This window comes from Poeciliopsis prolifica, unplaced genomic scaffold, assembly GCF_027474105.1.
Source record: "Poeciliopsis prolifica strain line A6 unplaced genomic scaffold, Auburn_PproV2 SCAFFOLD001, whole genome shotgun sequence".
NCBI lineage: Eukaryota > Metazoa > Chordata > Actinopteri > Cyprinodontiformes > Poeciliidae > Poeciliopsis > Poeciliopsis prolifica.
Window position 1 is genome coordinate 8793895 of NW_026562376.1, and position 14995 is coordinate 8808889.

Here is a 14995-nt window from a genome sequence, read left to right on the forward strand (position 1 = left end):
ATATGAGGTGTGGATATCTGCAGTTCCTCCAGAGTTACCATGCACCTTTTTAATGTTTTTCTGATTCAAGCCGTCCTTGCACTGCCTCTGATTTTACAGCCATGTGTTGATCTGTTTGCAGTTGTGACAGATTATCTTCATTTGCATTATGAGATATTGAAAACTTTGTATTATGTTGTATCTTTACTTTGCGTTAAACATAAAGATGTTCTTCAGTGACAGAACATCTTTTTATGATGTTCTTCTACTGAAGTCTCACATTGGTGATTTATGTAAACCAAGTATAATTTTCCTTCCAAAACATCGGCCATCTAACAGCATAATAAAAACATTGACATTTGCGATTATGATTTGAGAGCGCGTGAAAATGGTAATGGGGTGTGAATACTTCATGAGGGATTTCTTTTCGCAGAAACTCCTCTGAGTTGAAGACACTTTAAGAAAGTGTTCTGATGTTCTTAAATAACATTTATAAATGTGAAACAGTAAAAGCTTACGGGCACGGAATCTTCTCTGGGTAACCCATAAAGCAGTGCTTCTGGCTGTGTTGCTGCTTAACAACTTAATTCCAGTATGTGTGAACAAATCTTTGCCAGCATCTCCAGTGTGCATGTCTGCTATGATGCGTCACGGCTGCGAGCTAAAACTAGATGGAGTTATGCAGCATGCTCTAAGAATCTGCAGCGCGGTATCAGTGTGTGAGAAAAAATGTTAGTTCTCTGGGGCTGAAAATTATAAATTATACATGACACTAAATTACAGACTGAATTAGCCAGGCTGAGTCAATTTTACAAAGGTTTTCTCTATACTGGGGGAGAATAAGTCAGCACATCAGAGCTCAAACTGCACAGAAAGCCCAGAAAGAAAAAAAAAATCAAGCATTGTTTTTATGTTAATCCTTGGAATGACACCCATTGTGCTGCTTATTTTGTTGTAGGGATATTTGTCACACTTTTTAGTTAAAGCTGTACAGTTGGCGAACAACTAAAACATCACTTAAATATAAAAATAATTAGCTGACAAAACGCAATCCAGTAACTGAATAATGTGGTTTTTGGGCTTATTTCAAAATTTTACACGACAGTGTAATCTGAGCGGACCTTAGATTACCAACAACAAGCTGAGAGATGTGACAGAAAGGATATTAGGGTGAAACTGGCAGAGAAATCCATCAGTGGTGGGCTGGATGACTCAGAATTCCTTATTGAGAAACATTTATTTCTGCCTGCTTCCAGGAAGAATCAGTTAGGCACAGATATCACAAACACCTCTGCAATAAATCTGCATCTATTCAGACACTTTTCATTGGCCACAGTACATATGTTTGGAATCTAGAAACCTTGTAAAGCTGCTATTTTTTTGCAGTGACTGGTTCTGAGTATTTGTCAATACTATTATTGAAGCTTTTTGATTTTGACATTGTGTGGAAAGACTAGTGCTTTTGCAGAATTTGAAGGAATCCATGTTTAGCTAGAATATTATTAAAGAGCCCCTCATATAATAAAAGTCACCTGGACTTTTCATGTTCAAGAGATCCTTAAAGTTTTCCTCATGAGTCCCTGTGATGTAAAGCAAGTCGGGAAACAGCAGGTTTGTTATTCCTGATCAGGTGCTCATGTGGCCATTGTTGGAGTTTTTGGTGTTGGACAGAGATCAGCAAGAACCCTGACCAGTCTGCTGTCATACAGTCCAACAAATTGTTATGCACTGTTAATTCTGAAACTTTCTTTCAGAATGAAAAATATTTCTTGACCAAACTTGACCTACAATAACTAACTTCCTATATCTGACCACTTGCACCAGCCTTGACTCCCTACTCGCATCAGTCACCCTGGGCGTCTCATGACACTGTTGCAGCTTTTACCACTGCTCTCGCTTGCACCATTTTAATATATGCTAACCACTTCAAATGTGAAACACCCACAAGAGGGACAGTTCTGACCTAATTTTCTCAACTTCACATTTTGGTTCTTGTCAAACTAAGTCAAAGCCTGATGCCCAGGTTTATGTGCTTCCAAACAGACTGCACTCACTAACAGGTGTCATGATGAAGAAATAAAGATGATTCACCACACCTGTCAGTGTTCATAATGATATCCTTGATTAGTGTAATTTTATCCTTGTCAAATACTGTTGTGTCCAGCATAGTTTTGTGGATGTTCTCAGCGATTCAGACGTCTTAATGGTCAAGCTTAATGCCAAACACTTGAGGAGCAGGAGTTTAACAAACATGGAACAACATTAAATTATACCAATGAGTGCTAAACCAGGTAAGCCAGGTAGGTCATTATGAATTACATCAGCTTATAGGCTAACAGCAGGATTGTTATACTGTTTTTTATTCACAAGCTCATTAGTAAGCAGGTATGCAAAGTTTATTTATCGAACTTCAAAAAGAGAGCACAAACATTAAAAGATGATTCAAATACATAATTAAAAGCACCAAAAATAGGTTATGTTATGTGAAAAGTAACATACAAATACTTAATAAGATCTTTAAATGTAAGTATTTACATCTTCCATGGCCTTTTACAAAGTTCAAACTGTGATAAAACCACAAAAAAGTTAGAAAAAAGTGATTTCTTAAGCTTAACATTTGGTCTTTGGGACTCTGGATTTTGGTTTATAAACCTAAGGGTTTGAGTTGTGGTAATTGGCTTCAGCGAGTCAGTAATGTAAGAAGAAACTTGAACATTTAGAACCCTGAAAGCTACAGTCGGGATTTTTAAATTAAACCATTACACATGTTGATTTTGAAGATGAGCACTGTTCTTAAATCTTCATTGTGGTAAGATCATGTAAGTTTTTCATAAGTCACTGAAAACTCACCATCACCATCAACAGTCTAACCAGCTCAGACAGAAATGAGTTTGACTAATTTCTGCTGTGATTAAATACAACCAGTTTACAATGGAGATGAACTTACTCCATTTACTTCAAGAATAGTTGAATAATAGCACAACTGGTTAGACTGTTGTGCTAATAACGCTAAGGTCATGGGTTCAGTTCCCATAGTGGCCAGTTGAAAAGTAAAATCTTTCAGAAAGTTAAGTATTCAAAATAGCAGAAGGCTTTAAAATTATTTTCAAAAGTAATGGGACTTTATATTAGGACTCATGAGAAATATTTAAAATAAAGTACAAATAAAACTTCAAAGAAAATGTTGGTGCCTACAATGTGAATGCCAATTAAAAAAAAAAAATAAAACATTTGGCAGTGGTTTGCTACTTTTACACAACACTGTAACATATGTAGATACAGTAACTGTAAATTTATTAAACATGTTGACACAACTGGGTATCTGATGTAGAAAGAAATCACTGCTGACAGTGAACTTTCTTTTCACCATGCTTCTGCTGTTTATAATACATTGTTCAGTGTATTAAGTATATTAAGCTGCAGTTAAGTAAGATTTTTTATTTGTCAGTAAAATGCCAGTAAAATGCAATTGTGGTTTGAGCAGCTGAGAAGAATATGTGGGTTGTGACCATCTCCCAATGCCAACTTTTCATGGAGACATCATACTGTCTCAATCATACTGTGAGGATCCACATCTCTCTCACTGAAAAACAAGGTTTTTATCAATTGCTGGAGGCAATCTGATTCTGCAACAATTAGAAAACCCATATCCTCTCCGCTTCGAGCAAATTATATTCTCTAAGATGACAGCACCGGCCTCCACAGACTTCCTACAGAGTTTAGGAATGGACAGGGTGGAGTGCCTTTTCTGAAGTCCTGACCTCTTCGCCACTGAAGACTTGTGAGATGAACTTTAGTGTGCTGCTTGTGTCCGACTGACCTCAAGAACCACACAGACTGTCTTGTAACAGTTGCTGTTTGAGGGAAAGGGATGGTAGCTTGGTCCACAGCACTGTGTGACCAAGCTATCTAAGTGGCTAAATAAACTATTAAACTTCAAATATAATAGACTATTAAATAAACTATTAAACTTCAAATATTTCTGGACAAAAGTCGATAGCAGAATAAGCTGTTTGCTATCGACAGAGAGGAGCAACCCACAAATGCATTTTTATTTGAAACAAAGTGAGGCTGTCCAATGATAAATGGCCTGTACTTATCTAACGCTTCCCAAAGCGCTTCACACTATGTACTGTTAAATTATTTGTTGAATAACTTTGAAAGCACATATGCAAATTTTCTCCCTTTCCAGATTATTATTGTAGATGAAAATTTGTTCTTAATAACTTACCTGGTCAAATAAAGTTTAGATTAAAAATAGACTTATCCCTGTTGTAGTTTTATGGCTTTTGTTTTTACTTGTTGGATCTAACTATGTTTGTATTCTTTGGAGTTTCTGTAAAGAAAAGAAAAAAAAATTCTGCCCTTTTATTCTTGCTCGTCTATTTAAAGGTCAGTGTTATCTATATTGCATTATGATGCATTAGTCCTGGAGGTTTCTCACGATCGAGGGACTTTGGTTGTGCTTCAAGGTTTAATGATTTAAGATACTCAGAGTAAAATATTTGGATTCGTCTTGAGATGTTCTGTCACTATCTATTAAATGTTTAATGTGTTCCTCTCCACCCCAGGGCTGCACATTATGGGCTAATAACTCTCTTTAACAGCTGCTGTTGAGTTAATATGACAGCAAAATTCAACCATGTGCTGATCAGTTGGTTCCACACCTCAAGGGGTAAATCTTTTTGTTGTGTTTTTTTATCTCTGTATTTTTCTCAATAATTGTGTCAGTATTAGTTTATATTGAATATTGGCAGCTTTATTTTGCACAGGTGTTTCTAAAGTGGTGCTCGCCTGGAGAGGAGACATGAAAGCTCTTAAAATCCTCTTCTTCTGACCTTTAAGAAATCTCTTGAAGAGTCTTTGCAGACAAGCTCTTTAGAGAGAATAGATTTAGCACCACTGGTGAGAACAGAGTGATGGGACACCAAGCTGAGAGAATAAATTATTCCTTCCTTCCTTCTTTGTTTCCTTCTTTCTTTGTTTCCTTTCTTCCTTCTTTCCTTCCTTCCTTCCTTCCTTTCTTCCTCCATCCATCCATCCATCCATCCATCCATCCATCCATCCATCCATCCATCCATCCATCCATCCATCCATCCATCCATCCCATCCATCCATCCATCCATCCATCCATCCATCCATCCATCCATTCATCCATCCATCCATGTCAAATAATTGTTTTATTTATCCAATACCTATCAAGCTGTGACAGGTATTACATTTAGAGTAATGGCTTGCATGTACCAAAGATGCTTTCTTTTGTGTGATTTGTTGTTTCTTGCCTCTCACCCAATAATAACTTGAGATAGGCAGCATCCCATGGATGATTTGTTGTTCTAAATGGTCAAATTAGTGATAGATACAGTGATAATCGCTAACCACAACCCTGCCTCACTGTTGTCTCACTGCAAGAAAGATCTATTGTTCCAACCCTGACCTGCCCTTTACCCTGTTCTCTGGTTTTGTCCTGCAGATAAAAAAAATGTTGCAAGTTAGGTTTATTGGAGGTTCTGAGATGCCCTCTTCCTAGGTTGTTCCCTATCTCTTTGCCCACTGACTCTTGGAGATAACACCAACCTGCTAATTACCTATGTTGGAATAAACCACCATTTTCAAGCAGTGGCAGATTTGCCTAGTTTTACTGTTATTCTACTCAGCAGTTTGAACTGCCATTTTAGACTTTGAAGTTTAAGTGGGCTCCATGTCAACTGCAGTTGGTTACATGTTCAGTTTTTGTTTGAGCTGCAGCTGAAATGCTGTTGAGATTTAAACCTTCGCTGCTCAATCAGGATCCTGAATCACTCTGACATATTAAACAAGGCAATCACTCAATCTCCTGGGACAACAGAAAGGAATCTTCTCATGAAACCAAAGAAATCCTCTCAGGACCTAAAATACCTTTAGCCCTATACAGACACACACACAGGCCCAGTCAAAGGCATCATGTTTCTGTTCCTCTCACTATAAAGTGATACAATCTTTTATTAATGGTCTGGGCTGCTGTGTCGACATAGAGACCATTTTAATGATTAATCTCAAAGGAAAGTGCCCATTGTAAGCTTTGAAATGTTCCAGAACCGCTCTGCTTTTTTCCCACGTAGATAGATGTCAGAATGAGTTTTTGAGTTTGCGTGTTCAACTCAGTGTGCTACCGTATTCATTCATTAGAGAGGACACTGAAAAATTCATCACAATATACTATAATGAAGTATAGACAACTTGGTTATGTCTGGCTATAACAAATCAAGGATGAGTTTTATATTGCCTCCTTGAAACCAAGGTCAAGTGGATGACCTGTGGTCTTATGTGTGGTGTCAGCACTGCTGAAGAGTGACCTAAGCACTGCACAACATGGTGCCGTAACACTACTCACTAGTATTTCCAACATTCAAAGTAAAGTGCTCAGTTTATGAAACAGAATAACTCTTTGCAAACTCGATCCATACATGAGTAACCACAAAAAAAAATCTACAAAAGATTATGAGACAAACTGTAAAAAGTTTTAGACAAAGCAAAATAATCTGAGTGGATATCTAAACAAACGTATAAAGTCGTATCATTCTTCAGAAAAAAAGGTAGAATATTAACATACGGTTATTATGTATGATTTTCTAATTTTTATGTAGATCAAACACTTTTGGTCAAGAGTAAAAAGGTTTTACTCCTCGAGTGATAAGACTTTTAAGGGGAAAATCACTTATTAACAAACAGCAGATCAGCATGTGTCAAACTAACTTGTTCTTTTTCAGATATTGGATGTTGGTCTAAAACCAAAATACCATTTTCTTAAAACTGCTGAGGCTCCCGGTGCTATGTGACTGCTGTCCAGACAAGGAAGTGTTCATTAGAATTAATTAGAAATATCAGGACATCCTTTCTCTACTGCAATCACTTTAACATGGTAATTAGAGAGAATGCTGAAGGGCAATGCAGCTGGTCTGTTGAGGATCCACCGGGAGCCAGAAAAGAGGAGAGGCAGAAGCAGGGAGGCTGATGGGAGTGATGCTGAAAACTAAACAAAGCTTGATCTTTCTTTGTAACAAAAGAGCAGATGCCTTTCCTGACTGTATGTCCTCTGCTGCAGAATGTTCTGAAAGTGTGTGGATTTCTTTCTTTGTAGGGATTACTTGTCTAGGAATCTGTATTTTTAAACCAGTTAACACCATGATTTAAAATGACAGCTAAACAATTTTAGAGAAAGAGTGTATTAGCAAAAAATACCAGGCAGATGTCATTAGAGGTCCCTGTCTAATTTTTCTGCCCTGCACCATAATTACCATAACCTTTCAGCAGATGGTTCTTTTTTTTAAATACAACCAGTGTAACATTGAAAACAGTGGCCTGCAAAAATGCCAAGCTTTTTTCTCTCTTTGTAGTCTACAAAACTATAGATAATTACATGTTAAACTCAAACATGATATGTAATTTAAATGTAAGCAAATTGTGTCAGGGTAAAGCGCTGCTTGTTGCTCAGTAGAAATATTTTAAGAACTGGTCTGACTTTGTATTTCACTTCAAAAACAGAAGGACACGGAAAATCATGTTTGTACACATTTAGCACCTTGAATTTGTGAGTTTGCCCTTCTGTCTTTATGTCAACACATTTCTTTGTGTAGACATAACACTGATTCATCCCTTTAGTTTTGGAGCCTTTTCTACCTAACGAGTTCACATAACAGTTGCAAATTACTCAACAGAGAACTTAAATGCACCCTGTGTCCAAAGAAAAACCTTAAAAATCCTTCAGAAAGTTTGAACAAGGCTAATTTAGATATATACAGCAAATAACGCAGCCTCACTCCTTTGAAGCAGAACATGCTGATATAGAAATCATTTTGCAAAACAAGCATTATGCTCTAAGAAACATGTCTTGGTGCAAATTTAAGACAGGCACGTCTTATTTCTAGGCTGCTGACCATTTCCTTTTAGTAGCTTAGAGATCATAGTCCTGTAAAACTGATTGAGATGTAGATGCTTAACACGTTGCGTTGTTGGTTTTATGTGATATAATAAAAATAATTCATATCTTTGCTTCCAAGAAGAAAGCTACTCCTCAGTTATTTAGGTCTGGTCAGTTAGCAGGCATGTCAGCTCTGTTAGGGATATTACATTGGACTAATAGTCTTAAAGTGACAGCAGTGAGCACCCATGAAGCTCCTCGATCGCTCTTCAAAAAGGTCAGCTACCTCCGGCCGCTACACTCCGGTCAGCATTTGGTCATATATAGTCAGGCTGATTAAACAACATGCCTGGTATTGACAGCCCTTTGTTCTAATGAAGTGCCTGTTATCTGCAGCATGAGTTACAGCAGGAAGGAAAGCGCTGCCTGGGGCATTTCAGTGAGAGTAGGACCAGATAGATAGACAGACAGACAGACAGACAGACAGACAGACAGACAGACAGACAGACAGACAGACAGACAGACAGACAGACAGATTTAGGTAAAAATAACATTAAAAAGGTTTGTGATTAGATTAGTTTCCATCCAACTCAGTGCATTGATGACCTTGTTGTGGCTCACACTCCTGAAGCAAACTGACACTTGTCAAATAGGAAAGAAACAGTTCATCGTTTGGAGTCTAAAGAGGTGTTAACTGCATTGTCTTGCACTGTCTGCAACTGTATTTGAACATCACTGCTATGTATAGCTGTATATGTACAAGTTCAAGATTCTCGAGTGTTCCTCCTATAGTTGTTGTGTCTCTTTGAAGATTCAACATTCACTCCCAAGTGGGGCACTTTTAATCTGGCCTCTCTCTTCTCGCTTCTCTTTGAGCTGTGCGACTGGATTTATTTCAGACACAGATGGTTCTGGCTGTGGATTATGACCACAGATATCTGAAAAAAGACAAGCTATACAGTTTCATATATTAAATCTCTCCCCAGCCTTATCTATTTTGAATCTTCCAGAACATTCATGCACAGATGATGGCCTAAGTGTAGTTTTTTTCTGTCCTCTTTTCCAGCGGGATGCAAAAGGACAGTATCTGTTTGACCTCCTCTGCCACCATCTAAACCTACTGGAGAAAGACTATTTTGGCATCAGATATGTGGATCCAGACAAGCAGCGGGTGAGAATCTGTGTTTGACTGAACTCTGGTTTTGGATATTTGATCTTTGGAGGCATTTTCTAAGATTCATTTTATTCTTAATAAGACACAATACTTTTTACTATAGAAGGTCATCCACAGCATGACTTTTCATTGCTATCATTTGCAATAAATATTCAACAACTTGCCTTAAAAGAAGATACTAAGCACAAAACTGAGTTTGTCTTTGTATTAAAATTGTACATTTCCTCTGTAAAAGGACAAGCAGAGATGTTCAAATGTGTTTCTTTTTTTTCAGTTGAATTAATGATGCAAATAGATGCATTTTATTCATAGAAATGATTATGTTTGTTTGCTTCTACTTGGAGGCAGCGATGTTTTGCTTTATGGATGAAACCATTTAGAAATTTTGACATCAGGTGACCCACGATAATGCTGCATCTCCAGCACGTCTGCTCAGAGCTATTATATTAGCTGCTGTGAGTAGGTGGATTTTGTTGATGAGAATGCATCACAGGAAAAATATGTTACAGAATCTGGGTTCCATTTACAGGATGTGGGTACAACAAGGTTATTTGTCTCCATGGAAGAGTTGATCTCCCAGAGAAATGTATCTTCCACTGATATGTAAACAGCGTTGCATCTTCTAAAGATCTGCTTGGGAAAAAAAAGAAAAAAAAAACTAAACATACAGATCATCTATATTCCAAACAGCTTTTATGCCGCTGCACTTTACAATCAGCTCTGTTATATCATCACGTGTTGTCTGAATGGGTTTCTCCAGAAAACTGTCAGTAGTAACAACCAAGCATTCAGGCAGTTGAGATTGGAAGTGTCTGCTTAATGACACAACGTGAGAATTTTCTGCTGCTGAGGTAATGTTTGCTTAGACATTTTCTCATTTTCTCTTTTTCATTCCTGATGCAGCACTGGTTGGAGTTCACCAAATCAATTTCAAAGCAAATGAAATGTAAGTACCGTCTGTTTAAGTTTACTTCACTTCTTTTTAAGTACATAAACCAACACAGATCCTTCCTAAATTTGAGGCAACAAAGCTTTTTGGCTTGAGTCCATATTATATTAAGTGCAACAAAGTTTGCACTTAATGTTTGCAGCAGACAGAAAAAAATAAATATTTTAAAACACTAGACATTAGTTGGAGGATTTCTACATTATTGGTTAAACCCCTTAACCCTGGAAAATACAATGGAGAAACAGCATGCTGCATGTGAAGGAGTTAAGGATGCCACCATCACGTGTTATTAAAGACATGGACCTTTTTCTTTAAACATGTTCAAAATTCACATGTTGTGAGCACATTTGACTAAGATTTAAAAGAAATTAGCTTCTTTTCTGCACACAAGAGCTAAATTTTCCACGCTAATTTCCACTTACAGTGCTGTCTCATCTAAAGCTTTTCTCTTTGTCTCCTGCAGCTCAGCCTCCCTTCACTATGTGTCTGAGAGTAAAGTTCTACCCTCCTGATCCTGCTGCTCTCAAGGAGGAAATCACTCGGTATGACATGTGGTGGCATTCAGCTAAAAGGAGTTAATAAATGCTTCTAACCCTAATTTTTCCTCTACAGAGGTCATTTGCATCTGTTTCAGTTGATGATAAGCACAGACCTTTTTACAGAAAGACTATTTTTATGTTTGATTTCAGAGCAGATGTTTGTATGAAACCTTTCGACTGGCTGAACGTGATTCTTTTTTTAAACATTACTTGTAAACAGTTCATAATTAAAATGACTGAGCACTGGGTTTTAAAACATTATGCTAAATATTACAGTTCTTAGGAGGAGCAGGGAGAAACATAAAAGCCTTTCCTAGTAGCTCTCCAGGATAATAGGAAGCACATTAAAAGCAACATGAGGCAAGATTTTTCTGTGTAAAAGAACACATTTCCTCAACTTGGTAAAAAAAAATTTCTAAATATCGTTATGTCGCAGTTCTTAATACCCACATTAGATTACAGAAATAAAAAAGGAAAGATTTCCTCCAGATGATGCAGAGCACAGCCAGCTGGCGAATGTGTGTCTAGTGTCCACATGTTTTCATTACATGACTGAAGAGAGAGGAGTCCACTCTGTTTGAGGCATAATGAGATTCAGTGTGCACCGCGTGTAGAGTGTATATAATGAATAGAGTGGATAGAGGAGATAAGGGGCAAGGAGGGCTGATTGAAAGTGTGAAGCAAAAAGAAGAGTGGGAGGGAAGAAGGACAGCATGATACATGATTATGACAGTGGAGAGGTCACTGCGCAGAGGATGGGAGAGCAAAAAATCATCATGATTGGATAAGACTGTTCTGTGTGCTGCAAAGCAAAACACAAAAATTAGCAGCTTTTCCAGGATATGTTTTTTTTTCACCCAGAGATTTAATCCAATGAAGAAAGTTGCAAAAGTTTTCTGATGTTTTGGAGTTATTATTTAGAGCCTTGCAAACAGACTAAAACACTTTGAATTTTTCCAAAGTTTGTCATTTTATTTCTATTTATTTTACACAGTAAATTAACACAATATTTTCATAAATTCAAAAGGAAAACAATTAAAATATGTGCAACATTTTAAACACTTTTTAATGTGTAAATGTGGCATATATTTTGGCTATTAAGTCAAAACTTTGCTCACACTCTGACTTGAAGGTCAACATCCAACACTATGTAGTGCATAGCGACTCCTGTCATAACTGAAGAGGATCTCCACTAGTCTAATTCCACTTTAAACTCCTGTCTGAGCTGCTGCTGTGTTTCTTGGTTTTCATATTTGTCCACTAATATTCTCTGACAAATCTTCACAGTGCAGCTGGATTTTCTTGGAGATTGAACTGTATCTATTAGGTGACTTCTGAAGGCATTTGCTAAGATTTTATCCAGGTAAAGGGGAATAAAAATTGCAAAAAAATAAACAAAAAAAAATAAAAAACTTCATCAGTCATACAATAAAATGGGAAAATGCTCATAGGGTTTGAATGCTCTGCAAGGCACAGAAATAGTAGCAAAAGTAAACAAATAGAGGCAGAGTAAATATGTCCCATCAAATGATCTAATATTCATTTTGGATTCAACAAAAGGATCCACTTTTAAGTAGATGTCTTCAGCTTTTGTAGAGGTAACAGAGTGAAGAAATTAGGTCTGCCTGACTGTTTAATTGCCTAAAAGCAGATGTTCAGTAATTCCACTGCAGTGTCCTTGGCTCTAAAATACAAGGAATAACGATAGCAGGAAATAATAGTCAGCAGCACGTCTCATTATCATAATCTCTGCTACAAATGTTGCCTCATTAATGTTCATGCTTGAGGAGCCAAGCAGTTGGAACAGTTTGAAACTAGTCTTGGAGGCTACAAAAACAAGCATGAGGAGCAGCTCTTTCCTGTAGGGTATTTCTACTCTTATTTAAAAAAAATAAATAAATAAAAATAAAGAGCTGAAAATCAAACATGATTATTAAAACCACATTTCGAGAAGGTGATCTTGATTAAGTGATTTGAAATTAAATGAGTTTGTTGTACTGCTACTCCTATTCAAGTTTTGAAATTTTCTGCGTTGATTGCTTCTTTGACATATATGTTTGTCCTTTGTAGATATTTGGTCTTCCTGCAGCTAAAGAGAGACCTCTATCACGGTCGTCTCCTGTGCAAAACCTCAGACGCTGCCATGCTGGCTGCCTACATCCTTCAAGGTAAGTAAAAGAGACAGAAATGAGTGCTGCTGACTGATTTCTATATTCTGCAGATTAGCTTACTAATATAGCTAAAGGGCTAATTTCCTGTGGCTCTTCTAGTTATGCAAAAGCCTATTAAAGTACCTGCAGATGTTTTTATGTAAGATATGTGATCATCGTTTCACACCTATTTTTCAGTTTATTTGTACTGGCTTGCGCTCTAGCCAGTATATGTAATTATCAGCCGGTGCAATGTTTAGTCTGGGATCTTGTCAGACGTGCACAGCTACAGAAACAAATATCCAAGAGATGATGCTGACGTCTGGCGCAGCAAGCTTCACAGAAAGCACCGCGTTCATTGGGAGGCCAGGTTTCTGTTTGGTGGAAGATGTGCTGATAAATTAAAGATGGCCTGCCTAGTCAGCTTCTCCTTGCAGAGAGAAATCCGCATCACGGTCAGCTTAGAGTGTGCAATGTGGCATGAAGGACCTCAGTTAATCCTGGCGAGGATTGGGGAATGAGCTAACTTTCTTTTTATCTTTCTTCTGATGCCGCCTCCAGCTGAGATCGGTGATTACGACCCTGGGAAGCATCCTGAAGGTTACAGCTCCAAATTCCAGTTCTTTCCCAAGCACTCGGAGAAACTGGAGCGCCGGATCGCAGAAATACACAAAACTGAGCTGATGTAAGAGATGACAGATAAATGTCTAATTCAGATTTTGCTTTTAAAAATTCACTAAACATCTCCTTATATTTTTGCAATTGCCTATATTATGAAGCATTACTTGGTAAATATTAGTTGTCTAAAGAGATGGAAAAGATAAATAAGTTCTTCTCATTTTATTCATTTTGCATTGGTGAAATTATAAATGGTTATTGTTGGAAATTAGCATTAGCATTAGTACAAAGCCTAAATTATGAAGTAGAACCAGCAAAGACAAACAATATTTTTGTTACTCAGGCTACAGATGATTCTTTACATGCCATTCATACACAATTACATGTATTACTAAATTAATTCACAAATCAATATATTTCTTGCATTTCTTTGAGAAATTAGGTTAAATATAGGCTGATGCCTAGATAAGTATTAATGACAGACACAACAGGATTCTAATTGTATCAATCAAGTCAGATGTTTAGGGTTGAATGCTGCCTTGCACAACACACTGCTGCCCACTTGTGGCAAAGCCTTTCCTCTGCAGCTGGCTCATTATGAACTGACATCTGGGCTGTCGCTTTTCCTCAGCGGACAGACTCCTGAAACATCAGAGCGAAATTTTCTGCTGAAAGCCCAGATGCTGGAGACATATGGTGTTGATCCACATCCATGTAAGGTGAGAAGCAGTTATTTTAATTTCCATGATACTAATTACTAGACATTTCTAAGGCATTTCAGTCCAAGCTGTCATGCTAAACTATTGTCACAGAAAGGCCAGAACTTGCGTAAACGCACATTTTGCCAGAATGGCCTATAGATTAGTCCTTGCCTATATAAAATGCCACAAAATGAAAAAAAAATAAAAATAAATCTCTTTGCAGTTGTATAATCTTTCTCCTAATTTTTGAGAAAAAAAATTATTTTAAACACGAATAAATTTTTAAATAATACTAAGGAATGGTTGATCACAGTGTCTAATAATTTCTTAATACTAATTAACAACCACTAAATGCTATCTACTTGCCACCGAATCGTACAGGAGAAAAGCTTTTTCCATCCTACAATCAGTGCTGCAACAAAACATAATTTAATTTATGGCCTTTTACCCATCTGTGTTTGCATGTCAAAAATTGGTCCATGTCTCTATGTCATCTGTTTTGTTTTTTGTTGCGTCTAAAACTGATAGTATATCTTAAAATATTTTAGGATGTGTCGGGGAACCCCGCTTTTCTCGCCTTCACGCCATTTGGCTTTGTGGTTCTTCAGGGAAACAAGAGAGTTCACTTTCTTAAATGGTGAGAGCAAACATGAAGACTCTTAGAAAGATATGATATGATATGCTAACACTCACACCTTCATATAAAGTGCAGAGCATACCTGTTCTTTGTTATTTATAACATGATGTGTACTACAGCTGGTTGTACAGTCTGTTCATCTGCCTGTGCTTGTGCCTTGAGACGGCGACTTTTACATAAACAGGATGGCTAATTACAGAAGATAGAGGTGTTGAACATCTTAGTGAAAAAGTGGCTCATATCAACAGCATTCACTGGCGAAAGATATAATAGGTCATTTAAAAACACCTCCAACAGAGTAATTTTCTGTTTTCTTTAACTTGATTGTGTCATCAACATAAAGGCAAA

General features: G+C 37.2%; 1 protein-coding gene across 1 annotated transcript in view; it reads left to right on the top strand.

Moving 5' to 3' along the window:
* The window catches only part of LOC129365181 (FERM domain-containing protein 5), a 57233-nt gene that overhangs the window by 30188 nt on the left and 12050 nt on the right, over nt 1-14995 (top strand). Inside the window, exons 2-8 of the mRNA XM_055038181.1 lie at nt 8946-9050; nt 9957-9999; nt 10466-10544; nt 12612-12709; nt 13253-13376; nt 13941-14028; nt 14559-14647. Of these exons, the coding sequence (XP_054894156.1) occupies nt 8946-9050; nt 9957-9999; nt 10466-10544; nt 12612-12709; nt 13253-13376; nt 13941-14028; nt 14559-14647 (626 nt within the window). The remainder of the gene's footprint in view (nt 1-8945; nt 9051-9956; nt 10000-10465; nt 10545-12611; nt 12710-13252; nt 13377-13940; nt 14029-14558; nt 14648-14995) is intronic.